Genomic DNA, 27,894 nt, shown 5'->3' with positions numbered 1-27,894 from the left:
AGATATTTATTTTAGTGACTCTTCTGTGCCACTCCCATGCTAGGGACTGGATATGCAGTGATGCACAAGGAGGGCAAGTCCCTGTCCTCTTTAACACTTAGTGTTTGCAGGAAGTTCAGAGATTAAACAAGTGATGACACATTAATATTTAATTACCATTTTGGAAGGTGCTGCAAAGGAGATGGACGGGGGCTTATGAAGTGACCAAACCTAGCCCACGAAGGTTTCCCAGAGGTGTATTCCAGAGGATCTATTAGCTAGACCTGAGACTAAGTAGGTGTTAGCTAGGCAAGGGGGGCAGGTGACAAAGAGAGGACATGCATTGACTTAGAGGCGGGCTCTAAAGTAACTATCTGTAGGCATCTTTTGGACCCAAACATGGTAGCACCTCATGTAAAGAACTAGTTTTGGCCATGTGATGGCAAAGAATCTTGAAACTCTTCTTTTCACCCTTTTATAAAAAATCCTGTGTCTGTCAAGATTAGTGATTTGTATGACACAGTTGTACTGCTTAATGGAAATTCATAATTTGTAAGCCTAAAATACCTCTCTTTGCCCCTTCAGAATCAGATGGTTTTATATTATCATTATGTATGAAGGACCCGTCTGTTTTCTTTCAGACGATACTGGATTTGCCTAACCAGAAATTTGTACTAGTTGTACATGGTTCTGGAATAATAACTTGAGGTATTGCCCCTGCATGAATAGCCCTATCCCAGATTAGTCCTCTAATCTGTCTGTTTAATTTCAAAAATTATATCAGGTATAGTTTATATGCTCTTGGTGTACACTTTGATAGTTGTTGTAGCCTACATGCCGTCTAGCAGAGCGCTGGGGCCACAGTGGGATTCCACACATACATGCGAATTAGATTGAGGGTATTATAAAGGGATTGTTCGGAGACATTCTTATTTTAAAGGCACAGTAATGAAGCTCGCTAGCTATTTCTTGCTGTTTGCTGTATTTTTAAATTCTCTCCTTGTGCGATTTCTTTTGTTCTAGTGGTATGTTTGAAGATAATAACTTTGTGTACATGATAGAGCCGCTGGAGCTGATTCATGAAGAGGTGAGCCTATGCCATCCCTTTCCCGATGGTGCTTTACTCTTCTAGCATGTTTGCCTTTGAGCAGGAGAGAGAAAATAAATACAGATTTCAAAGTGCATTGGTCCAAGTTACCTTATTTCAAACTTATTAACAGAATGGTACCGTGAGTTTTGCGGTTTCAGTGGCACATGCCAGGCAAAAAACAAAAAACGCAGAAACCAAAATAATAACTCTGTAAGCCTTAGAGTTTTTTAAATGTATAAAAGGTGGTAATTTTTAATGCATCCCTATTAGGACAATTTTTCAGATTTGATGAAATTAATAAATGTGTGTGACAATGTCTATTAAACTGTCAAAAAGATTTATAAATATAACCTTATCATAATGTTTAAAGCATTGGTTTTGCAGTTTTGCATTATTTTCCTGTGATCAGATTATTCAGGGGCTGATTGTCAGATGCTAATTGTCTGCTCTTTTTTGCCTGCCTTCCCGCTGCCTGCTTTTGTTCCTGTAATGATTTGTCCCCATCCTCACCATGGGTAGAAGGAAAGAAGCAGTGCTTGAAACCATTTTAAAATTGTGTTGCTAATCCAGTTGTGACTTTCATTACTCTAGGTGTCTTTTCACCTGTTACTGGAATTAAGTGCTTACTGTAATCAAATTTAGATTTTTCTTGATCTTTATTATTAATTTTAGTATGCTTTGCAATAAGTCAAGTAATATTGGTAGGATATTTCTAATGAGAATTCATGTTATCTCTCAAATAATAAATGAATAGCAAAGCTCTTATTATGTCTTTTATGTAATCTATTAAGAAGGTTCCTTTTTTATAACTAGTTTTCTGATTATAAAACCCATAGTACATTATAGGAAATTTAGAAAAGCAAAATACTTAACTAAAAATTACCTGTTAACCTATCCTCCAAAGATAACTTCTCTTTACCTTTAAGTGTATGTATGTTCTTCCAGTTTTCAGAGATATATTCCAATATTTTTAAATACATTGTATCACTATCTTGTAATATCATTTTAAGACAATAATGTATCTCTCTGAGCCTCAATATCTTTAATTGTAAAACAAAGGTAAAAATGAACCGTATGGGGTTTTTGTGAGGAATAACTTGGATAAAATACACATTAACAGTGCCCGGCACATACTGTGCACTCAGTAATGGAGGCTAATAGTAATAATTGTAATGGTAACAAGACATTCCTAAAAGTATAATTTCTAGAGCAAAGGATATGAATATTTTCAAGGTTGTTGATAGGTGTTGCTAAACTTCTCTCTCAAACTAGGCTACCAATTTCCTCCCACCAGCAACACGAGAGTGCTTTTTGCCTTGCAACTGTAATGAACTGTGGATATCATAATTTTTAAACCTTTGCCAATCTGATGGCAAAAATTGGTATTTCATTTTTAAAAATTTGCATTTTGAAGGACCAGAAAAAGTGTTTAGCATTTTTTCAATTGTTTATTGACGTATTGTGTTTCTTTCTTTGTGAATTTCCAATTCATGGCTTTGAAGAAAGCTAAGGTTTAAGAGTAGCTAATAAACCTATGCTTTTGTCTAAACTGAGACCATTGGATGATGCTCTGTCTTATTTAAAATTAAAATTTCTGTAAGACATATTTTCACTTTTGATAGCTAAAAGATTGACACATAAATATGCCCATTTTAGGATGGACATTAGAGAAAGTTCTAACACTATTTCATAGAGGCTTGTTCACATCTTGCTTTCTGATTTCCTACAATTGTTTTTGTTTCAGAAAAACACAGGTCGACCACATATAATCCAGAAAACCTTGGCAGGACAATATTCTAAGCAAGTGAAGAATCTGAGTATGTTTTAATTAAACTGGCTATTGTATTTTATGTAGTGGGAGCTGTAACTTGTGGAACTTGGTTGACATGCAAGCTGTTGGGAAGTGGAATTGGTCTGAAATTGGGGTGAACAGTGTGGGTGGGCATTGGAATGAACTGTGGCTATCACATAATGAGGCGTGGAGAATCGTTTCCGACGGAAAGACCAAAACTTGAAGCCCAGGAGTAAAGCTGCCTTGGGAACCAGAGACGGTGGCCAGATTTAGTAGAGTGATTTATAGTGAGGTTCTCCTTAAATTGTCCTGGCAGTTTGCTGCTCCTTAGCCAACTTGGATGGCCTCCTTCTTCTGCTCTGCTGGGCATCTTAAGCAGGCTAATATTGGCAAAAGCTTCTTAGGGATTGTTGGGGTATGTGAAGTTGTTTCTGTATATTAATGTCAAAAGTCTTTAATAATTTATGCAAAAGCTTGTGCCATACATTATTCTCATTCTAAAATGAATTAAACATAGTGGAATTCTCTCAGATTTTCAGATATTGTCAGGTGGTTGCAGGTCAAATATGTATCCTCTAAGAAATCTTGAATAGCTCTTTATGTTTTCATCATGTTTGGAAGAAAAGTACCTGTTTGAACTATCTTTGTGACTATGAGAGTGTGAAGTGTTTAATATCAGTGTACTTTTTGTTTTTGCCTTCATTTATCTTGATTTTAAGATGACACATACTATCAATGCCACTATTCCTTCACAGAATATTTTAAAAACATACTCCCATTGAAATACAGTCAAGCGTGAATTTTGGTGTTCATTTTCTTCTACACAGCTGCGGAAGGCAGTGACCAGTGGCCATTGCTGTCTGAATTACAGTGGTTGAAAAGAAGGAAGAGAGCAGTGAATGTGAGTGTGTCCTTGCGCTTTAGGTGGGGCTGTTTTACTCAGTTAAGTTGTGTGCCTGTCATCACACCGTATCTGAGTATACCCAAAAACAGTTTAGATTTGGAGGACTTTTGCTTAAAAACAGAAAAACCTTATGATTTGACCTCAAACCTCATCAATGCACTGCTTTTCATTCATCTCTCTCCATTAGTGATACAAACTAAAGAACTCTGATGTCATGTAAAGAATGTATTGTCTTAGCTGTATTTTCAAAATGTTTTCTTGTGAAAATTGCAGTGTATTTTTTTTTCTATTTAAAGTACAGCAGGCTTTTTCCCCCTGTATGGCTTATATAACATCATATAAAATGTTTCTGTTAACAAAAACAAAAACAAAAAGTAGGGAGAGGAGTTAGGTTTTGAATTGTTGGCTAATCATGCTTATTTTTATTTCTTTCAATTTAAAAACTTTGTTATACAAAACTTTGAAGCTAGATGTAGTTTTCAGAAGGGAATGAATTTATTTTACCATAATGATATGACAGTTACTAAATCAAAATCTTGTAATTATATAATCAACTACTATGATATACCTCCCACGTATTGATAAATGTATAGGGGCTTTGTAACTGAAATTATGTTTCTAGTCTTTTTCATAATAGATTAAGAAGCTGTAATGATGGGGACTGTTTAATAATTACATGGTGAATGCTGTGTAACTGAGAATTAATTCCAAAGCTTATGGATTACATAGTAATTTACTAGATAACTTAATGAGTAATTATGGTAGAAACTACACATTTTAGATAATGTTTTGCTGAATGTATTTTTTTGTGTGCGTGTGTGGAAAAATTAGGGTACCAACCATAAAAAATTTAGGTCCAGGTTAAATCATCCTCTCTTTTATGAGCTTCATATTATGGTGATTGTGGAAACATTTTTGGTGGGGGGATACTTACAGATCTCTTTTTGCTTACTCTGGAAGATGTGCTTGGTAATAATAAGTTTTATATAGGCTGCTGGTCTTTCACTGCAGTACACCTCTATCAAATATAAACTTTTCAATGACTATGTATGTGAAGAAGAGCCACCATTATTAATTTTCCAACTGTTAAAAATAAGTAAAAGTCCAAATGAGGGCTAAAAAACTCTTAAAGGATTATCTAGTAGTAATTAAAATTTAGAAGACTTTAGGATGTAATAATTGGCAATGCTGGTTCGTTTGAGTTGTGTGGTTAAGAATTGGTACATTATTTTTAGAATTTCACTTCAGTGAGTCAATGTTTCTATTTGATTACACCTGTTTCAGATATACTGGAAGTAATTATAGTTTATACTGTTCTTATTTAAATGAGTTTTATGTAGATTTTAATTGAAATTTTTTTGTAAATATGAATATTCTTATCACATTTTCATGTGAAAGAAATTGGAATTTATTTAACAGAATTAACGCTGTAAATATTTCTCTAGAATATTTTTACATACAAAAACAGCATGGTCTGTTCTCTATCTTGATGAGTACTTTAATGATAATTAAATACAGTTTTTTTTTGAATACTTGAATGTTTACACACATTTTATGATCCTTTTTTTTGATTTCCCTACCAAGTTTCTTCTAAGGTGTTTATAAAGTAGGCAGCAAAGAGTTCTGAAATTCAAAGTTGATCTACAGATTAACAGTGAGCATTAGAGGTCTTGTATGTCAATCACCATTCTAACCACATATTTTTATTTTTCATAGCCATCTCGTGGTGTATTTGAAGAAATGAAGTATTTGGAACTTATGATTGTTAATGATCACAAGACGGTAAGAATATAGAGTCAATGGGGTTTTAGATCCAATAGCTTACTTAAGAAAGAATACATTTCCCTTTACATTTAATCATTATTTGTTATTTATTAAAGCCAATATATTTAGAGATAATAGGTCAGTTGATTTATTTCTTGGTGTTTGGAGACACTGGGTTTTATAGACTTTTCACAACTCTAAACTTTCCCTATGTTTAATAATAATTATAATTAATGGATTTAGCTATTTGGTATCTTTCACTTGTCTTCATTTAAAATTCTTATTCTCGACCTTTCTTCATCTCTGTATTTGGTCACTGCTTTCTAATTTTATTATATGCCTTTGTTCTGCTAATATGTTTTTTTTTCTGACTGATTATTATGATTTGTGGTAGATATAGGAAATAAATATATAACATAATTTGAAGAGATTATCTTTAACTGATTATTTATCTTCTTTAAATATTAGAAAGATGGATACTCTTGTGTTACTTCTATGAAAGTAAAATGTGATTGAATATGTCATTTCAGTAACTCTTAAAAAGAAATATGAAAAGCAGTCATTGCTCCCCATTGGCATTTCTTTTTTTTTTTTTTTTTTGAGACAGAGTCTCACTCTGTTACCCAGGCTAGAGTGAGTGCCGTGGCGTCAGCCTAGCTCACAGCAACCTCAAACTCCTGGGCTCAAGCGATCCTCCTGTCTCAGCCTCCCGAGTAGCTGGGACTACAGGCATGCACCACCATGCCCGGCTAATTTTTTCTATATATTTTTAGCTGTCCATATAATTTCTTTCTATTTTTAGTAGAGATGGGGTCTCGCTCTTGCTCAGGCTGGTCTCGAACTCCTGAGCTCAAACGATCCGCCCACCTCGGCCTCCCAGAGTGCTAGGATTACCCATTGGCATTTCTTGAAAACAAAGTAGAAACTCTGTTAACTGTACTCTACTTAACCATTTTGTTTGTAAAATGTCTTGGCTGAAGCCTACAAGAGTCTTGGTCAGTGAGTTATATGCTAGTACACCCAATACTAGTGGTGTGCTGGTAAACTCTAACATCTAGCTCTCTTGGTTTATAATTTTTGCTGGTATCCATGGTGTAAATACTCCTGTCATAGCTGATTTCGAGCTATCAAAGTGAGATCACTGAATGAGCAGGGAGAGAATGTGGCTAGTTGGCTCTTGTGAGCTGGTGGGAGCTGGCACCAGCAACCCCTGCCACACTCCTGAACTGTTTAGGCCAGTTGTCATTTTTATTGTAGTTATGTAATTTAATTTTAAAAACTGCATACAACAAGACAAAGAGTAATTGTTTTTAGTGAAACAAAGTTACATTTCTGGAAAAACCATAAAGATGAGAATCTCTTAAAACATACTTAAAAGTCAGATATAGCTGACAAACTTGTAAAAGATGGGTAAAAACATTGAGATTGCCTTGCAAGTGTCTTTAAAGTCCTTGTTTTACTTTAATGAAACCAAAATTAGATTATTAGACTATATGATAAGGCTGTGTTTCATGCTAAAATGACCATGTGAAATTCTAATCAGCAGAAATGCTACTCTGAGAAGGCCCTGGAACCATACATTTTAAAAAATGGTGACTTAATGTATATTTAAACTTTTGAGTTTCTACCTTAATGGATGTTTTTGAGTAATTATCAGTTCAATTATGTTGAGTATAAAGTTTTTCAATAGAACACTTCTTACTTTGTATGAAGATTTATTTTCTGTACCAGTACCCTTTAAATACATTGTTTGAGATATATTAGTAAGAAGTAGAATTTATCAGAATTACATATAATTTAGGAGAGGTCCTTTCTGGTGAGAAGAAAAACCAAATGTGTAGGCAGTCATTTTAGACAATGAAGGCTAAAATATGAGTTTCTGAAGGACATTAATTTGCTTGAAACCCAAATATAATTTTTCATCTGAATTATTTTTGTTGATTGGAAAATTGAAATGTTTTCAAGCTACTTCTCAATCCTGAGCATTGTGACATGTTGCAAAATTATGGCTTTTGAAGCCTAACCTTTTTCCAACATCCATTATATAAATACTTTTATAGTAATGGAAATAATAATTAAGATATATAGACAATATCTGTAAATGTACAAAGTGCATTCCCAAATGGCTGGTAATTGATAGAATCAGTTCCCAAACCATTACTTGCAATTCTAAATCTCTTGTTCCACCATGCTATATTAGGAAGAAGCATGAAGCTTTCAGTCAGAGAGCAGATCTCAGTAACTGTGCAAAATAGGAAACTTGATAAATTTTTAAACATCATGTATTTTGAATTTATTTTTTAAGCCTTTTAAATAATCTTATGAATAATAAAATAGCACCCTTCTTAACGTATCATTTTATATATGGAAAATTTCTTTATACTGTATATTTTGTAATAAAGTTACCTTATTCAGGCTATCAAATCTTTTAATGGTAAATCTTGATAATTTTATTATTATTAAAATGGATGAGAAGTAGGCACGATATGTTCATCTGTTTCTGAAAACAGAAGAAAAGCATTGTAATTTGTACTGATAAATTTGGAGGGAATACATGTTAAGAAAGGAAAAAAAAATCAAAAGCTTTTATTGTTGGGTAGAAATCATGTCTAAAATAGAAAGAAATTATCTAAGAAGATTTCTACTATTTAAAGAAATATTATTTATGGGCTAATAGAATTAAATATGCGAGGGCTATCCGGAAAGTAGACAGCCATTATTAATACAATGAGAACGGTTACATGGCTGTATACTTTCTTGACAGCCCTCGTATTTCTTTTGCTTGAAGACCAGGTTACATTCTAGTGTATAATATTCCCAAATACATATGTCATTCTGTAAGAATTTTTTTTCTTTTGAGAGTTGAGAAAATTCCTTTTTAGAGGTATGTTTTATATGATGTGAAGATATGTTTTTGAATTTGATTGGCACAAAAAAATAGTAAACCAGAACTTGGATCAAAGTACTTAAATTCACATGTTGAAAGTCAAACTGAACTAGAATAATTAATACATTTATTTTTTAATATTTGGAGATGTGCTGTTGGCTTTGGAATAATTGTCCCACTGAGAATAATCATTTTATAATCCTTATACTATTAAATATATGATTCAACATAGTTATTTTGATAACTGTCACCTTTGGGTTGATAATCATATTCTAATCTTAATTTTTTTCAAAAGGCAAATTTCTTAAGGATTGCATTTGTTCAGGAAGGGAAAGCAAATTTTCCAGTTTAAATGTAAATTCTTTTTAGTGATCAGAAAATGTAAAATAAGTTTTATCATAAATGGAGATTGCATATATTTCTTTATATACAAAATTAGTTCTCATTCATGCAGTAAATGGAAACATTCTGCCTACATTTGCATTCAAGCTTACCCCTTTAATTCAGAGTAGCCTATTACTGGCTGCCTGAACAAATGCGGATATGTTATTTTGAATAGGCATCACATTATCAGTGGCTTTCAATTAGAAAAGAAACATCCCTCAATTTGGTGGAAAGCTTTTAGTACCTGGCTGGCAGAACCTAATTTGCAAGCCAATTATATCCTTAATAAGATGTTCTGTAAACATTTCTTTTGAGCCGCATAAGCCAAAAACAAACGCTAAAACCTTATTCTAATAGAAAATTGGTTGAGATATTTTAAAGTACATGAAAAACAAATGTTTTGCTTACATTGTTGCTATATTAAGTATGACTCAATAAGAGTAAATATGGGATTATAATTCGAAGTTTTTCAAGTTAAACCTCATTTGTTTTTCCTTACTTAAAAACCACCACTTTAAAAATTTTTAATGGACACACAATTAAGTGTACATATTCATGGGGTACATAAAGATGTTGCAATACATCTAATGTATAGTGATCATCAATCAGATCAGGGAAATATCCATCCTCTCAAACAATTATCATTTCTTTATATTGTGAACATCCAATATCCTTCTATTTGAAACTATACATTATTGTTAACTACAGTCATCCTACAGTGCTATAGAACACTAGAACTTATTCCTCCTGTCTAGCTGTAATTTTGTATCCTTTAACAAATCATTCCTTCTCCCTCCCTTCTCCCTACTCTTCCTAGTCTCCAGTATCCCCTGTTATACTTTTTACTTCTGCGAAGTCAACTTTTTTTTTAGCTTCTACATATGAGTGAGAACATGTGACATTTAACTTCCTGTTCATGACTTATTTCACTTAATATAATGTCCTCAATTTCCATCCATGTTGCCACAAAAAACAGGATTTCATTCTTTTTTATGGTCGAATAATATACCATTGTGTATGTATATATACCACATTTTCTTTATCTCTTCATCTGTTATTGTACACCTAGGTAGGTTTCATATCTTGGCTATTGTGCATAGTGCTGCAGCAAACATGGGGGTGCAGGTGTCTCTTCAATATATTGATTTCTTTTCCTTTGGATAAATGCCCAGTAATAGGATTGCTGGATCATATGGTAATTCTATTTGTGGCTTTTTGAGGAAACTTACTGTTCTTCCATAGTGTGTTTACTAGTTTACATTCCCACCAACAGCACAGAAGAGTTCTCTTTTCTCTGTATCCTCCCAGGCACTTGTTAGTTTTTGTGTTTTTGTTAATAGCCATCCTAACTAGGGCGAGACAATACCTCATTAATAGAAACCACCACATTTTTATACACACCTAACAAATTATGAGTTCTCATCAATAATCATGATTTGTTAGGAATATACATATACTAATAAGAATTGTTAACTGAACAAATTTATCTCCTCTCTCAACCCAGAGTAGGCTTTGAATTCTAGCTGTGTAATCTTGGGTAAGTTATTTGGAGATAATAAAACACACATAGAGTTATGAGGAGCAAATATTGGTTACAGGAGAGACATTTATCTTAGTTCCTAGTATATCCTAGGTGCTCAGTGAAATGGCACTTCAAGTTAACAAATCTAGTGGTCACTGTTCTGTCCTTATCTTACTCTTTTAACAACATTGGACACAGTTGATTACTCTCTTTTTAAAATATTTTCTTTATCTCTCAGCTTCTGTGACATAATAGCTCTTTAACCTCACTGACCATGTCATGTAAATTTTTTACATCTGACCTCTAGAATTATGGGAGTGCCCCGTGGCTTGGGTCAGGGCTCTCTTTGCTTTCTATACTCTGACCCTAAGTGACAGCTTCCAGTCTCAAGTCTTTAAATAGTATCTTGACAGTAAATTCATTACTCCCTGCTTTGTAGCTCTAGCCTTCTGAGTTCCATACTCATATATCCAAGCTGTCTATTTGACATCTCTACTCCATAGGCATCTCACATTTGACATTTCTAAATCAGAACTCTTAGCTCTAAGCTTCTCTTCCCCTAGTATTTCTCATTATTTTAAATGGCATTGCCATCCCCCATCTATTCAAGGTCAAAACCAAGGAGTCATCTTTTATTCTTCTCTTTCCTCACCTTCCACATCCTCTACATCAGCAAGTCTTAGAGCTCTACCTCATTTTTCTTGAATCCACCCATTTCTCTCTACAGTTATCCAGTCTCCATTACCTCTTACCTGGACTTTTGCAATAGTTTCCCAATAAACATCTCTGCTTCCATTCTTGACTATCTCTAATTCGCTCACCACACAGCAGGCAGAATCATCCTTCTACAAAGAAAGTCAGAGGCTCGAAAATTACAAATAAGAAATAAATGAAACACATCACATTTTGATGGATTTTAAAAAGGCTTTATTTTATTTTTTTAAACTTGTATGTCATGTTTTCTGTGATCATTATACTATAAAAAGAAGTCTTCAAAAAAGGACAAATTAATATTCAGAAGCAAAATAAAATTTATCTTAATAGGTGTGTAAGATCACTGTATTAGAGTAGGCATCAGCTAATATTTTCCTTTCTTTTTAAGTCTACAATTCAGTGGTTTTTAGTACCTTCACAATGTCGTACAACTATTACCTCTATTTAATTCCATAACATTTTCATCACCCCAAAGGAGCTTAATGTTAAGGCTTTTGCTTTTACTCTTAAAGATATCTTCAAAAGTTTTGAGCTTGTGGAATTTTGCTAGGCAACTTAAAATGCTGAGCTATTTGTAGAAACTTCTTTATACTAAGGTTATAAAACCTGTTAAAATGTGTGAAAAATTTTAGATTAATATAATGGCTTATGATCCAGTTATGCACATGTTAGTTTACTTTAAAAGGACACATAAAGATGGTTTGGGTCAGATTATGATGCACAGTGGTCGCAATAACATAAACAGTAACAGTAATGTTATACCAATAGTTATGAATTAATGAATGCTACTAATAGAGCACAATATTATCAATTTATTGCACTGTTATCATGGGTCATCAGTGTTCTCAGTGTTATAAAAAATAAACATCAGACATGTAAGCATTGAGACATACATTCTTTGTTTAAAAAACATAGTCACGGGAGAGAGAGAGAATGAAATGAAGGGGGTCTGACAAATTTATAGGGGGAAAGTGGACAAAGGAGAAAAAAAGAATATCATGATTTTCCAATGTGGACTATTTTTAATCTTCATGAAATTATTTCAGTAATTATAATTGAAGACAAATTTCAAAGACTTGTGGTGCCAGTCAGTAGTTTTAAGTATGTTTTTTTTTTGCTCAGAGTTGTAAAGATAACGATAGCCTCGTGGACCAGTAGAAGGCAGGATCTTCCCATGGTAGACTTCAGGCTTCGGGTGTCCTCTTAAAGACACACTGAGCAAAGTATACTACTCCTTGCTAAAAACATAGCCCTCCACATGTTGTTATGGAAGTATTCTATTAATTTACTTTACTTTATATTCTTAAATAATCATAAACAACCATAAACTACCAGCACATTTCATATTTACTTTTTGTATCCTCTTTGCTCTGACTTGAAGCAGTCGAAAGCAAAAGCCTTCGTGTGGAGGAGGCATTCCTCCCAAGGGACATACCAAATGCATGACGAACACTTTCCATATTATGGATAGTATCTAAAGTGCTTGCCTAAGAAATTTTCTTGATGGCCTTGAGTTTAACATGAGGAAAGTGTCTAGTTGGGACTACATTGTTTTGGCCTAAGCCTTTGGTATAAACTGCAAAAGGTCATTTCAGTGAAAACAAAAGACATTAAGACTAAATTAAAAACTTACTTCTCAAGTGCACGGCTTCTCACATAGATTTCTATAGGCCCTTTCCATTACCCAGAACACTGTGGGTGTTTTAGATAAGTCTGAATTTTGCTGCCTAACAAAGAAGTAAGATAAGAACATCACCATTTCCAATATGGCACAAACTAAATTCCACTAAATTCTGTATTTTTAATCTTCATATCTACTATTGATGTGAGACTTCTGCTTTTACAGAATTTTGAAATTTACCATTAAATTGTGATTTGGCAGTGACTGGTATATCTTTTTTATCCCCCCAGTATAAAAAGCATCGCTCTTCTCATGCACATACCAACAACTTTGCAAAGTCTGTGGTCAACCTTGTGGATTCTGTAAGTATCCTGGTTTTTTTGAACCCATTTTTACCAAGATGGAATGGTTTATATCTCTATCTCTATTTGCTTACTTGTTGCCTAATTATATCTTGAGCAAAAGTACAAATGTGATCCTTAAGCTCATCTGGCTAAGAAATTATAGGGTGATCTGCTTTACAAAGATTAGTGCTCTCAGAGTTTTAGAAGACTGTTGACTTATCCTCAGATAAAGATCTGTCATTGTTGCTTTTAAGTGATGTCTAGACCTTACCATCACCAGGGTCTAGGGAGGACAAAAACAATGGAGAACTTTAACTACCAAAAAGAGTAGACATTATACTCGACAAATGGGACTTTGTTAACAACTAGTTGATCTTTTTAAAAATGTATGATGTTAGCAGAGAAAAACTAATAGATTGAGGCAGAGTATGTTTGGAGAATATAAGTAATACAAAAAAATTGTTTAAAAGGACACCAATTTATGTCCTTAGTTTTCCCATTGGTGGAATGTTTCAGACTTATTTCTAGATGAAAAAATTAAGTAGTATATTAGTCAGTCCCAAATTAAAACTAATTTGAAACAATAAAATATATATATCTCCTTACAAAGACTTCTGAATCTACAAATCTTTAATATCAGTATGTTCCCCCCGTATTTTGTACGTTACAGAGAATGATGGTTAAGATTTTCATCCTTGGCCGGGCGCGGTGGCTCACGCCTGTAATCCTAGCACTCTGGGGGGCCGAGGCGGGTGGATCGCTCAAGGTCAGGAGTTCGAGACCAGCCTGAGCAAGAGCGAGACCCCGTCTCTACTAAAAATAGAAAGAAATTATCTGGACAACTAAAAATATGTATATAGAAAAATTAGCCGGGCATAGTGGCGCATGCCTGTAGTCCCAGCTACTCGGGAGGCTGAGGCAGGAGGATCGCTTGAGCCCAGGAGTTTGAGGTTGCTGTGAGCTAGGCTGACGCCACGGCACTCACTCTAGCCTGGACAACAAAGTGAGACTCTGTCTCAAAAAAAAAAAAAAAAAAAAAAAAAAAAAAGATTTTCATCCTTTTTCATGCCTTAGGTAGGAACTCTATAGATAAGAACATTATGCATTATGTTGTAATAAATAATACAATTTGACTAGTCATAAATTAAATATAGCATACTACTTTATATATTCTAGTGTAAATTGATGTTTTGTTCAGCTAAATACAGTATTCATTATATATTCTATCTTAACTGGGAAAAAAAACATTCTATAAATTGCCAGACATCTAAATGATATTTATTTACCCCAAAGGGATGCCTTCTTTTCTGCCTTTTAAACAGTCCAAAAACCAGTGATCATGTAAATATTCATAATGTATATTATGTGCCTGGTAGGCCCAGCTTAGCAAAAGGATAAGTAGATATGCATAGATTTTGTCGTGTAGAAGTAGGATCAAACCTCTGAGAGCCAGTTTTCATACCTGGTTTATTAATTTTCTTTAATTTCAGCTCCTATCAATTTTTTCAGAGGAAAATTATAAGAGAATATGGAAAAGAGAGTCTTCAACACATCTTTCCCCTGCAAAAGCTGTTTTCATGGTAGCATCTCTGTATTAGTCATTTCAATAGGTTTAAATAGAATCACATCTTGCAAAGTGTAAATTTTATTTTGGGTTACCATATAAGGTTCTGAAGCTGACCACTGATTTTTAAAGACATTACTCTTAACTTCCTTTTGTTGTGAAATCATTAGAGCTTCGATTTGATTTTGGCATAATGATGTCCTCCTTCTTCATTGTGTTCAAAGATTATCCATTGTTTCCTTAAGTGGTTTGAAAATTGGACAAAATGACAGCATTCATTGAAGTTGCTTAATTATGTGAATTATTTAGCTACTGGGCAAAAAGTAGAGAAAGACCACAGAAAGGTAGCAATTTAAATATTGTGAATGATGCCACCCTGTGGCGACGGTGAGATGGCCAAAATCTTTTTTGGCCTCGGATCCATAATTCTCTCTCTCAGTGTTATTTTACTTTCCGTATAACTTGAAATCCGAGGGCAAGCCAGCCAGATTGTTTGGCGCTTGTCTGGGATTTAGTGACCTGTTCCAGTACTGCAGGAATAAGTGGTTACTTACTCAGAGCCAGCATAGCAGGTCCAACCTGTTACCCTCTATGAGGTCTAGAAGGGTGGTTTTACTGAACCCTGTTTTCAGTTTATGTCCTGACTTTAGAATCTTAACATTCCTACTATCTGTTCCCTTAGTGAGATGCCAGGTCACTACATGTGTTGATCTGGGATTGAAATAACCTTATAGGAGAGTTGGTGACATGAGACAGGATTGTGATTGTTCTTTCTTTCTTTCTTTCTTTTCTGCTCTTGGAAAAGAAAAAGGAAGAGAAGATTCTCGATGATGAGCTAATTGTGACCCATGTTCTCCTCTCACCTTCCCCTTCTTGTCCTTCCACTGACTCTGACTCACTGATCGTGCATGTTTGACCCAGTGTTTTCCTCCTGCGCCTGTCCTGTTGTATACCCTCAGATTTACAAGGAGCAGCTCAACACCAGGGTTGTCCTGGTGGCTGTCGAGACCTGGACTGAGAAGGATCATATTGACATCACTACCAATCCTGTGCAGATGCTCCACGAATTCTCCAAATACCGGCAGCGTATCAAGCAGCACGCTGATGCTGTGCACCTCATCTCGTATGTACCTGTCTAAGCTTTTATTGTAGTCTTTGCTTTGACATTTATCTTTATCCCTTTATTGTGTCAAGCTAAGTTATATACCAGAAAATAGTGACTTGAACAAGATTGCTGTGGATTGCCCTGTCTGTTACATAAGAAGCATAGAGATAGGATGTCCAGTGCTAGGATGCTGGTGATTCTGTGGGCTATCAATCTACCTTTAGAACATGTAACTTCCATCCTCAAGGTCAACTCATATTCCAAGAAGGCTGCTGGTGCTCCAGCCTTCATGACAGGCAACAGGAATGACAGGCAGGGAGAAGGGCAAAAGGGCACTCCTTTTAGCCAATTCAATCCTTGTAAAGCAGATTTCCTGCAAGCTTCCACACGTCAATTTCACCAACATGTCATTTGGTAGATTGTAGTCACATGGCCATACCCAGCTACAAAGAGAAGCTAGGAAGTGGAGTTTTTTTAGGTGAACCATTGAATAAAATTGAGTTTCTATCTCTAAGGAAGAAGGGTTCCATACTTTCTTTTTAATATAATAAGTGGTTCTTTACCCTCTCATGGCAAAACTCTTTTCAGACAGTCTTCCAAGGTTCTGTCCTGGAATCAAACCAACCAAAGTACCCCTTCCTTTCCTTCTACCTTTAACCTTTACTTTCTTTTCTTTCAGTCTTTAATCAGCAATTTATAATAATCAACAATATTTTGTATAACGACTGGATATTCTCTACTAGAAAAAAGTCAAGGATTGTGGTCTGTTTATCTATGCCAGTACATGATGCTTATTAGGTACTCAGTTAATGCTTGCTCAACTGAAATTATTTAACATAACATAAATTTAAAGGTAATTATGACAACATAAATTTAAAGTTATTTAAAATACAGTTTTTGATTTCTTGAAGGAAGATGGTTCTGGAGTGTTCAGTATAGGGGAGTAGACTTGTTTTGGTAGAGTTTATTTGATGGTCACTACATTGGTTTTCTAACAGCACTTCTTTTTCTGAAGGCGGGTGACATTCCACTATAAGAGAAGCAGTCTGAGTTACTTCGGAGGTGTCTGTTCTCGTACAAGAGGAGTTGGTGTGAATGAGGTAAATTTTATCATTTTCTTAAAGTAGAGCTTTATCTTGGCATCTGTTCTCTTTCTTCCCCATGGCCCAGTTTACATTTCTTCTCATGCGTGTTTAGAATGATGACATCGATTATGTAGCATGAGTGGCTTATATTATTAATAAATAGAAACCCAAAATGGTCCTTTGGATTCATAATGCTGTCTTTGGTTATTATAATGATAGTTTCCCATATTTATCAGGCAAATGTAAGCTGAAGATTGCCCCAGAGATTTTTAGGTTCTGTAGATAAGATGTTAAGTTTTTATAAGCTTATTAATCCTTCCCTTATAACTTTTTTTTTTAAGTTATGTTCTTCTGCCCATGTTAGATTTAAGTCATTTAAATAAAGGGCTTATGATATCAGTACTGTATCTTCTCTTTTTCTCCCTCTGTATATTTTTTCATCTTTATGCCTTCTATCTACCTATCTGTAGAATGAATTCGAACAAATATTTCCTTGATCTCATAGTTTAAGTTTTAATACCTTCATTTTTATAAAGGAAATTGTTAGGTGGCAACAGCACCCCAAAGCCTAACAAATTATATCTAAACCCTGGTCAATCCTGGAATATGTTATACTAGTTTATCCCAATAACCGTCATTTAGTGGGGACCTCACTTGACATATTTGTAGTAAGTTGAATTTATTCTTGGCTTGGTGTGAGTTAAATTGGAGCACAGCCTTTTGTGACTTGTATTTTATGTTTCCACATGAGAGCTTCAAGTTCTGAGAGACACCACATAGTAAGAGGGGCTTTCTGCTTCTTGGGCCCATTTGCAAGGAGAAAGTGATGAGGAGTATATTCCATATTTAGATGCTGCGAGGCTCTACTTAGGGAACTGAGGTGATATATGGTAACAATTAAGAAATAATAACTAGCTTTGTGCACTCTCTCAAATGTTTCCCACACACTTTCAACTCTGAAAAACAGTATGGTCTTCCAATGGCAGTGGCACAAGTATTATCGCAGAGCCTGGCTCAAAACCTTGGAATCCAATGGGAACCTTCTAGCAGAAAGCCAAGTATGTACATTGACCTTCTTTCTCACTTTCATGTGCCATTCTGTCTGTATAATGCATGTCCAGTCAATAAATAAATATTTTTCATTCAAATCATTGTAGTTTAATTATAGTATATCTCCTTCCTCTAAAAAATTTTACAAAATGAGCAACTTGAGATAATTCTTAATCTCTTTGGGTTGTAGAAATTTCCCCCTTCAAAATCCATAAAATCATACCCAGTTTCTCAGGGAGTGAGTCAGCTCTTTCTCACACTGCGTAATGTTGGGATTGGGGGTGGGAGTAGTCACCCTCTGGGTTCTAACAGTTGAGGATAGACACAAGATGCTAGATGAGGCTCCATCATGAGGTTGGTAATATGACAGTTGCCTTGGGAAATAGCTTAGATCTAGAGTCAAAAAGGAGTCCATATTTAAGTTTTAATTAGACATATCCACCCAGTCCCATGAGAAGAGTTGGCAAAGAAGGCTCCCCTACAGGAAGTCCCTCCCTCACGGCCTTTTAAGCTATGGGACAAGTGGTGGAGGATAGGATTGTCCTCTAGTGGGCAGGCAGGTCCTAGAGGGAGTACAAACAGGGCCACAGATCCCGTGCAGTAAAAAAACATGACCAAAGACTGTTACCTGTCACTTTTATCATTAATCAGATGAGAGGTAGATGGAAAAACAGGGCTGATTTATCTAGTGGGCAAAAAGTCTAGAGCCCACAGTAATTTTAGGGGTCCATGAAAAATTTTAATTGCTTTTAAAATCAGACTAAAATCAAATCTGGATTATATTCCCTTTATACCAACATGGTAGTAAAATACACATTTTCAGTAAATTTTTATAGTTGAGTGCCTAAGACCCAGAAACATATGACCACTCAAGAGAGAGACCAGTGTGTTCACTCATGTTATTCACTTACCTAGAAATTAAGTGGAAGTCCCCTTCCCTCTGTGAAAATATGAGGCACTAGGAATAAAGGTTTCTCTTTGTACCCCAACCTTACTAAAGAAGAAAAAGACAAAGTTCACCTTAATATCATCCTACATTTTATACTTTTTTGTCACTAATGCATAATATTATGGAAAATTGAAACAAAATGTATATCCACAGGCTTCTTGATTCCTTTGATGGATATATTAAGTCATCAAGTAACAAAGTCATCACAAGTGTCTGGTGGCATTTTGCAAATCCCCACAAACTTTCATTTATTATCTTGCTCAAAGTATTTGCTTTCCTAAGGAAACACCCAGCACACACTAAAAGAGGTGTTTACAGTTTTGACAGCTGGCATAGAGTGTAACTAGGTTTATGCACTTGTTTTGGACATCCTGGAACCTAGAAGGGACCAGTGATAGAGTCAGCTGGGAGATGTTATTGAGTTGGATGGTGGAGTTCCTTCCCTCCTAAAATTCTTTATTCCTCTGTAAAGTGTTTGTTTAGGTAGCTGTTACATGGGTTCTAAAGTTTGTTTTAAAAAGCCATTTGGAAGTCTTTCTTTAAAAATATCTTTATTTATGATAGAAAAGAGAATAGGAAAAAACTAATGAAGAGAAGAGCTCATCTTAATATCAGTGTGTCAGTCTCTGGTATCTAAGTTAAGTTTATGATTGCTATTTGAGCGATTATGTACACTTCTGTTTCAGATTGCTCTCTTTTACTAAACATTTTGGCATAGTGATCTTCAAGTCTCTGGCTGATTCTCACTTGTACTCTGGGAAATTGAATTCTCTTCTTTAATTCACAGCATGCTCTGTTAGAGAACTTCGATGATGATTTGTTGTGTTTGTGTATCAGAGACGTGCACAGCTCGCAGAGAGCACACAGGCACACCATCTCCTGTGAACCCCAGACCCACTCTGGGAGATAGGCCGAGAGATGCAGTTCCATGTTAGAAGTGGAAACTTGAGACCCGAGAGATGCTAAATCACTAGCCTGTGGGACTCTCTCTTATGGTAGGACTTGGACTCACCTCGGGCTTTCCAGTTTCTAGACTAGGGTGCTTTTCACTAAACATCGAAACTGGGAACCTAATTGAGTTGTAGGAGTTACAAAAATGAAGAGAAGCACAATTTCATTTCTTGCCAGCTGTTTTTTTAGCAAGTGACCTGTACTTCTGGAAAGGATAAGGAAATACTGATTTAAAAGAAATGAATTTTGTTCTATGGAACTTCACGCTCCGTATCTATTTGACATGGAATTGGTAATAAAGAATTATTGGAGGAGCTGTAATGCAGATTAAAGATGTGACTTTTGTTGTTTCCTTTTTCTTCTGTTGCTTTTATTGTTTCATTGGACTAGAATGTGACTGCACAGAATCCTGGGGTGGCTGCATCATGGAGGAAACAGGGTAAATTTTCATCTACATGGATTTGATATATGCCTTTTGATAAAATTGCTGTATGTAATTAGAGACCACGGTCTAGTAGGTACCAGTCTTTTAAGATAATTACAGTATAAATTCAGTAATTAATTGTCTGATATTTTAAAACTGAAAAGGCTAATTTACTTCATATTTTAATTTTTTATTTAAGGTTAGTGATAAAAGTAAAACGTATTAACTACTTGTACTTCTTATTAACCCTTAAAGGAAGCACATTGTTAGATGTGTCTAAGTTTAGTAGAGGCATTAATTTTTTAGTACACTTAGAATAAAAGCTGGTTGTCTACCTGAAGCAGTCAGTGAAAATCAATGTAGTCATCAATTTACATTTTAAGGAACTCATAAATACCTATGTTTACAGTAATAAAAAAATTTTACTATACTTTATATAATCAATAAAGCTTTTTAAAAAAATTAAGACAGATTTATTGTGTCTAAATTAGGTAGTCTTTTAGTGGTAGACACTTGAACATTCCATCACCTGTCTTTTCTTTTCTTTTCTTTGTGTATACTTTGGGAATTAGAGCAGCTGCCCCAGAGCTGCCATTGCCTCAGTGAACCAGGTCTACAAACATTGCCCTCTTTCCCAGGGACCCCTGCCCCGTGGAAGCCACTGCCCTCAGGCCCCCTAAGCTATTGCCCACTTCTTGTAATAGGAGAAGTTTCCTTACCCAGTGTCTCTCCTGCTTCTTTGCCCGTGCCAGATACCTGCCCAACACACCAGCCATTTCTGGGCCTACTCCGATCCCTCTGAGCCCTGGTTGCTAGAGACCCCGACCTACTTGTACGGAGCCCCTCCTTATTCTTCCACCACACCCTCCCAGCAGTTCAGCTCCTGGGGAGAAGAGGACAGTGAGCATGAGGGTTTGCACAGTCAGCCATTATTCCTGCTACTTTAGAACACAGTTCTAAAATGTAGTTTAAACTCAAAACTCTTAGCTTCCATGGTCCCCTTACTATTGTTCCATAGCTTAGCAATGTATGGCTGAACCAGGCTTTTTTGAAGACTGCTGTAGGAAGGTAGCCCTGTTTCTAACATTGGTTCTATAGGAAGATGTCTTCTAAACTCCCAATTTCTAAATGAGCTCCTGGACTGACTATCCATAGGATATAATAAAACTATTTAAAGTTAATATGTGTTTTCTCAAGTATACATTTCTATGTAGTTCTTGTAGGAGGGCACTATCAGTAGTGGCAGGCTTTATCTACTTCCATAAACTACCCTCATACGTCAGAATACATAAAACTGTTGGACTGCACCCTAGAAAAAGTGGCCTGTCACTCTCAAATCATGCACTCTTACAAATATTACCAAGCAATAGGTGTGTGTGTGATTCAGCTTCACCTTGACTGTGTATGTAACATTCTCCTGTGCACTGACTTGCCACTATTAATTTGATTAAGTACATCACAGAGAGGCTCACTTTATATTCCTGCTAAATCATGAATATTCCCAAATAGTATTTGAAATTGAGAATAAAGAGCTATTATTCATGGGATCTTAGCCTAATTCTATTTTTACTTTTGTGTGTACGCACTAAAAACTTATGTCCATATACATGTATGGTCTAACATATCTCTTTAGGGTTTCCTTATTTACCGTCACTGCATTGTCAAAGCCTGCATTATAGAGCTTTTAATAAATTGGTCCTCACAACTCTCTCCGCCAGTGTAAAATCTAGTAAGTTGCATGAGCTGCTGTTATTCAGGACAGAGATAAAAAGTTGCTTTCCTTTACTGAGACATAGCAAATAAATATCATAGCACTTTAAATACACTTTAAACACTTTAAAATACAGCCTAGATGAAGAGGTTTTATAATGAGCTTTTCAAAAACTCTTTTAAGCTAGGTCACAAAAGGGCTTGAGTACTGAGGAGGTTGTAACCTAGCCCCCAAATCTGTGATTTTCTTTGATTTTCTATCTTTGCAAACTCCGCTGCACATAATTACTTGGCAATTTGAACATAAGTACCTTGTCAAAATTTGTGTAGATTAATCTGGATCCAGAGTGAACATTTTGTTCAAATACAATGGTTTTAATTTTCTTCTCTGATGATTGCTTTTGGTAAATTATTTACATAATTGAGTCTTTGTTTCCTCAGGGTATCCCATTCCCGAAAATTCTCAAAGTGCAGCATTTTGGAGTATAGAGACTTTTTACAAAGAGGGGGTGCAGCCTGCCTTTTCAACAGGCCAACAAAGGTTAGTAACAGAAAGTGTAATTATGTCTCGAGTGTTTTGCAGTGGAGCAGTGCTGAATATCAGATATTTGTCTTGGCAAGTAGTTTTCTTGCCAATCAGATTAATATTTAGTTACAAAACACCCTATCATATTGAAGGCCAGACCTGTTTAAATGAATGACAAAACCGTAGATTCAGTGTTCTGATTTTTCAGTGCCAGCTACATCCATCCAAGCCTCCCCTACAAAAAGCAAACAATCCTTCTATTAAAATATCTTTGAAATTTTCATGTTAGTTTTTATGCCCTGCTGCTAAGAAATAGTGGGTTAGATTAAGATAAAATGCTACTTTACTCATTTTTCTGATAAAAATCCCATTTCCCCTTGATATTCTTTCTAGGGGCCTAATTTCTTGACCTTTTTTTTTTTGAGTGGTCTGTTCTCCTGGGAAGGTAACATTACTAATATCAGCCAGCCAAAAAATGGCCCAAGGTGTTTATGGATACCATAAATACTTGTATGTATTTATATTACATGGTATCTGTACCTGGGAAGGTTCATGTTGTCAAGTGGCATTTTATCAAAATTTGTATGTAAAGTGTAACAGTCCCTTATCTACAAATCCTTAATTCAGAAAACTCTGAAAATTTCCACAAGTGCTTTTTACGCATTTGCAGAAAACACATTTGACAGTAAAGCTTTTCCTAAACTGAAAATCTTTATTTATACCTCGTAGTATAAATATTCATAAGTCTTACTGCAGAAATATTAATATATTTGATTATAGGGTATAGTCAGGCCCCTTGGGACTATTATGTAGAACATGATAAATGCATCATAATTTCCAAAATTCAGCAAAGCCAGAATTCTTGAACTCACTGGCTATAAAACTTCTGGATAAGGGACTGTAGACCTACAGTAGCATGTCTGGAAATGAAGTTGCTTAACAGGCCAAAAAAGGCAGGATTGATGCTAATTAGCCGATGGTATAGAAATTCTAACATGGCAAACTTTATATTGCCTTTTAAAATACTACTTCAGAAGTCAAATATAGTTCATTGCTGTACAAAATGTTTGATACTTTGCAAACTGAGATAGCAGTGATATCATGTTAACCTTTTTAAAAAAGATCAGTGACTAATGTGGCTAACTGACAGAATAATTTATTTCTATACCCATAATTAAGTGATACTGCTGCAGTCAGGAGATGGTAGTTGGATGTCTGACATCGGTGCAAAATCTCAGTAAGGCTGTGGAAAAAGACACAGGACTTTTAAAGTGACCTTTTATCGTTAAAGTCGGCTGCCTGCCTTTCATGGCATTGATCTCATTGCAGCAGAAATCTGAAAGCTTCAAAATGTTTAAAATAGGTGAAATAAGTATTAATAATAATGAACTAATGTGAGCTGCTAGCATTTTGGAATTGCAGTATGCGTGGTTAATTTTACCTGGCTTGCAGCCTACCAGGTAATTATAAGCATCATGCCTGAGAAAACAATTCTAACTTGTTTGGAAAGGTTAAGGTTTCTAGCATACGCACAAGGATTCATCAGAGGATTTTTGAAATTGCCCGTCAGTCAAAAGAAAATTATTCTAAATAACTTGGAAATGAGATAAATATAATTATACATCTTCATTTTGAAAAGTTAGTAAATATGAAGTTACTTCTTTTTTTTCAACTACCTAGCACAATAATTAAAAAACCCTACAGATTCCAGTGTGTAGTTCATATGCATATTTCAAAGAACGGACTTTTTCTCAGGTGTTTTTAGTCAGTGAATGTATGTATATGCACATATTATGTGTTATTTTTACATTATCTGTGTGCATATTTTCTGTGCATTGGGAATCTTCCCCACTGCCATGTTTGTTTTCCATCTGGTTTGAGGTAGTGACCCATCTCAGGGCAGAGGAGGAGTCTTTAGAATGGAAGAATGGGAAGCCTGGTCTAAAGTGCTGGTTGCGTTCTAGGCAGCCCTTGCCTTTCCCGTTTTCTCCTGCCTGCCAATCTAAATACCGCAGAGGTCAGCACTGTTGATTCACTCATTGGACGTTTCCATATGGGAGTCCCACCCAAGTAGCCTGGAAACCTGCTTTGCTTCTTGTAATAGTTTTGCCTTCCTGGAAGTGGAAGGAGGATCAGGTCTTTCTCAGTGGAAGGCAACCCTTCCTTGGGGTGTGTTCAGCTGCTGAAAATGGAGACTCTTTCCCCATCTCATATTCAGTCAGGCTCTGAGCATTTGGGTTGGGATGTGCTGCTCCAGTCTTCATTCAGGTGGGTGGGTGATCATGCCCAGAGAAACCCTGCCCCACAGCTAATGGGAAATAGGCATGTTTCTCATAAACAACCACTGCCTCAACAATTGGTTTTATTTGGCAAGCAAGTTCATGGCACCAGTAGAATGGATTATCCTAGAAACTTGACTCTTCCACTGGTCTAGGAATGATTGAGAGATTTTTATACATCCATTCATGTGTCTTAACATGCTCCAGACAGTGAAGATTTCTTTTCAATGATAATGATGGGCTTGGATTTCTGGCAACGTTTTTTTCCTAAGTTTATTTGCATTTACTTGATTGTATATATCACATTTGGCTGTCACTGAAGCATATTTCTCTTTTTGACAATTTTTATGGCTTCTCAGCTGCTTTGAGACAAGTCAACAAATTGGATATCTGTGGGTCTTATTAGCAATGCATCTTAGCTCCATTAGCAAATATGAAAAATGATCTATTTCTCTTGGCAGCTTATCTCCATAGAAAGTAACTCTCATGCTAGAAGTTGTCTCCGGAGTCTACTGCCGGAGAATCCCACCAAGAGATATACCCTATTTCAGATGTTTTTTTTTAAGTGTTATTTATTAATAAGTGAACAGTATTTTCTCCACAGACATCATTTATAAGATGCCATAACAACAGATCACAGAATATCACATGATAGCTGATCCTAGGGCCATGTATGTGGCCTGGATAGTGCATTGATTATCTGCGATACATTGAAATGTTTTCCCTTTCTCTCCCTAATCTCTTTCAGCTCTTTGAGCCCACAGAATGTGGCAATGGATACGTGGAAGCCGGGGAGGAATGCGATTGTGGCTTCCATGTGGTAGGCATAAGAGACCTTCTCTACCTGCAGCACGAGCTTTTACCCAGAGCAGACAAGAATAGCATTAGTGAGAGGCCCTCGCTGTCATTCACTGTGGTCTTATTGCTTTCTTTCTGATCTCACTGATCAATGCTTAATCCCAGCTCATACATGTTAGAATTAGTCATGCCCTTATGGCCTTGTCTGAGAAAACCTAATGGATTCTTCTAATCAGATTTCCTACCTCTTAAAAATTTATAGCTCATATTCATCTCAGACAAGTTTTACCAAATTATGAATTCTTCCTTCCATGTATTTTGTATTATTTTTTGTCTTTATAAAACCAGATTGGGTATTAAGACTGTAGTAGAGCTAATCAGGGGTAGGTTGTGTGCTAAAAAATAAGAATTCTTCTTGCTTATTTGCCTTTCATAGAAGATCATACTTTGCTGAGAAATGTGGCAGGAAGGAATCTATCCTTGGTTAAAGTGATTAATTCCCAAAATATTTGCTTACTGTTGTATAAAGCTACTCGTTTGAATTATGCATGTCACGTGTGGAAAGAATACTGAATGACTGCCGGGTAGGGTTCTTTGCTTGCTCACGTGAAGTATTTTCTTTAGGAATGTTACGGACTGTGCTGTAAGAAATGCTCTCTCTCCAACGGGGCTCACTGCAGCGACGGGCCCTGCTGTAACAACACCTCCTGTCTTGTGAGTTCCCTGACGGTTTTGTCTTTCTTTTCACTGAGAGATTAGCCAAATACCTCAGTGTGTACATTGAGCATTTTTACAGCTTTTCCCAAAATTTGTTGGTTACAGTGTGCATATTAGCCTGGCAGTTTTGTAGAATCAATAAATCTATGCAAATCCTGTGGGTCACAATGTTTATCTTTACTATTATTCACTATCAACTCCCTTATCCTCCAATGCCTCATTAAGAAAATATACCTATACTGCTGCCAAAGTAAGCGTTGAGGGCTTGTCCTGCTTACTAACAGATGAAAACCAAATTAAATTGTTGAAGAGGGACAGTTCCTGTGGTCTTTTTAATTATATGGCCTACTTAGGACATTTTTCTTCAAAACTTATTCTAATTTATTTTAGACCCTTAACATAAAAGCTAGTGCTCATATTTTCCCATTGAGCTTTTAAAATGCCCTGTGAAGGCAGGAAAGCTAGATAGGGAAGTGTATGTATGTATAAGATATGTATGTCTGTTTATATGTGTGTATATACAGTTTGTGTGTTTGTACACACAGTGCCTTTCATCCACAGAGACCTCCAGTTATTTTTGAAAAGTCATTTTTATTCTTCCTTTTTCTCATGTATAAAACCTCTAATGTGCCTTATAACCATAAAATTATATAATTTTATTAATTTTTCAATACCAAGGGGTGTGTACATTATGGTATTCTGAAAGATTCTAGCTTAGTTTCTACTTGCTTCATGTCTCCGGACAGATTATAAATTGCTTGAGGGTAGTGGGCTCTTTTCCTTTATCTTTTACCCACTCCTTCCCCAGACAAAGAAAATTCCTTGCATGCGATAGGTATTTTCTGGCATTACTGAAGGTAATTCACATGAATTCAATGAAATCTGATTGTGTATATTTAGCTAAGGCAAAATTAATATCTAAGCTAATAAGTAAATTAGCGAAGGTTGGATATATGTAAATCAATTTTTCAGAGAGATCTTAAATGTTTATATTACAATGTTCTGCTGTTTTTGTCTTATGCCAAATCAGAATTTCTTCTTTACATAATTTCTGTGATACTGTTTTCCTGAATAATACTCTTGAGATAGTGGGTTTTGCAACCTGAGCGTTTGATGCCTGGCTGATGATTCATCTTCAGAGGGTATAGAGGGTAGCATCTGGGTCTTGTTTCTATTCTATAGCTGTCTTCCTAATTCATAAAAAGGGTTTGGTGATGGTTATGAGAGAATATAAGGATTGGTGGTGAATATAAGAATGGTAACCCTGAAATTTTAGTTAATACTAACTCCTCATTTTGAATTTTGATCTGCAGTTTCAACCACGAGGGTATGAATGTCGGGATGCTGTGAATGGGTGTGATATTACTGAATATTGTACTGGAGACTCTGGCCAGGTATGACAAACCATGTTTTAGGTAATACATTTGTCTTGTAAATACAGGTTGAGTGTCCTTTATCTGACATGCACCGGAAGTGTTTTGGATTTTGAAATATTTGAACATTTATAATGAAATATCTTGGGAATGGGACCCAAGTTTAAACATGAAATTTATTTATTTGTCATATGTACCTCATACACATAGCCTGAAGATAATTTTATATAATATTTATAATAACTTTTTGCACAAAGCAAAGTTTGTGATTGTTGAACCGTCAGAAAGCAAAAGTGTCGCCGTCTCAGCCACCCATGTGGATAATCTGCGGTTGTTTGCCATTACTGTCATTACTGACTCTG

General features: G+C 35.6%; 1 protein-coding gene across 2 annotated transcripts in view; it reads left to right on the top strand.

Annotated features, from left to right (window-relative positions):
• ADAM23 (ADAM metallopeptidase domain 23) overlaps positions 1–27,894 on the top strand; it is a 153,720-nt gene that overhangs the window by 88,180 nt on the left and 37,646 nt on the right. For both annotated transcript variants that reach the window (XM_069467886.1, XM_069467894.1), the window contains exons 6-18: positions 1,003–1,066; positions 2,814–2,886; positions 3,689–3,762; positions 5,482–5,547; positions 12,948–13,019; positions 15,525–15,688; positions 16,686–16,770; positions 17,723–17,813; positions 20,096–20,144; positions 22,281–22,380; positions 25,393–25,464; positions 26,067–26,156; positions 27,473–27,553. In XM_069467886.1, the coding sequence (XP_069323987.1) occupies positions 1,003–1,066; positions 2,814–2,886; positions 3,689–3,762; positions 5,482–5,547; positions 12,948–13,019; positions 15,525–15,688; positions 16,686–16,770; positions 17,723–17,813; positions 20,096–20,144; positions 22,281–22,380; positions 25,393–25,464; positions 26,067–26,156; positions 27,473–27,553 (1,081 nt within the window). The remainder of the gene's footprint in view (positions 1–1,002; positions 1,067–2,813; positions 2,887–3,688; positions 3,763–5,481; positions 5,548–12,947; positions 13,020–15,524; positions 15,689–16,685; positions 16,771–17,722; positions 17,814–20,095; positions 20,145–22,280; positions 22,381–25,392; positions 25,465–26,066; positions 26,157–27,472; positions 27,554–27,894) is intronic.

This window comes from Eulemur rufifrons, chromosome 1 (assembly GCF_041146395.1).
Source record: "Eulemur rufifrons isolate Redbay chromosome 1, OSU_ERuf_1, whole genome shotgun sequence".
Classification (NCBI taxonomy): domain Eukaryota; kingdom Metazoa; phylum Chordata; class Mammalia; order Primates; family Lemuridae; genus Eulemur; species Eulemur rufifrons.
This window is presented reverse-complemented; position numbering and strand designations above follow the sequence as displayed.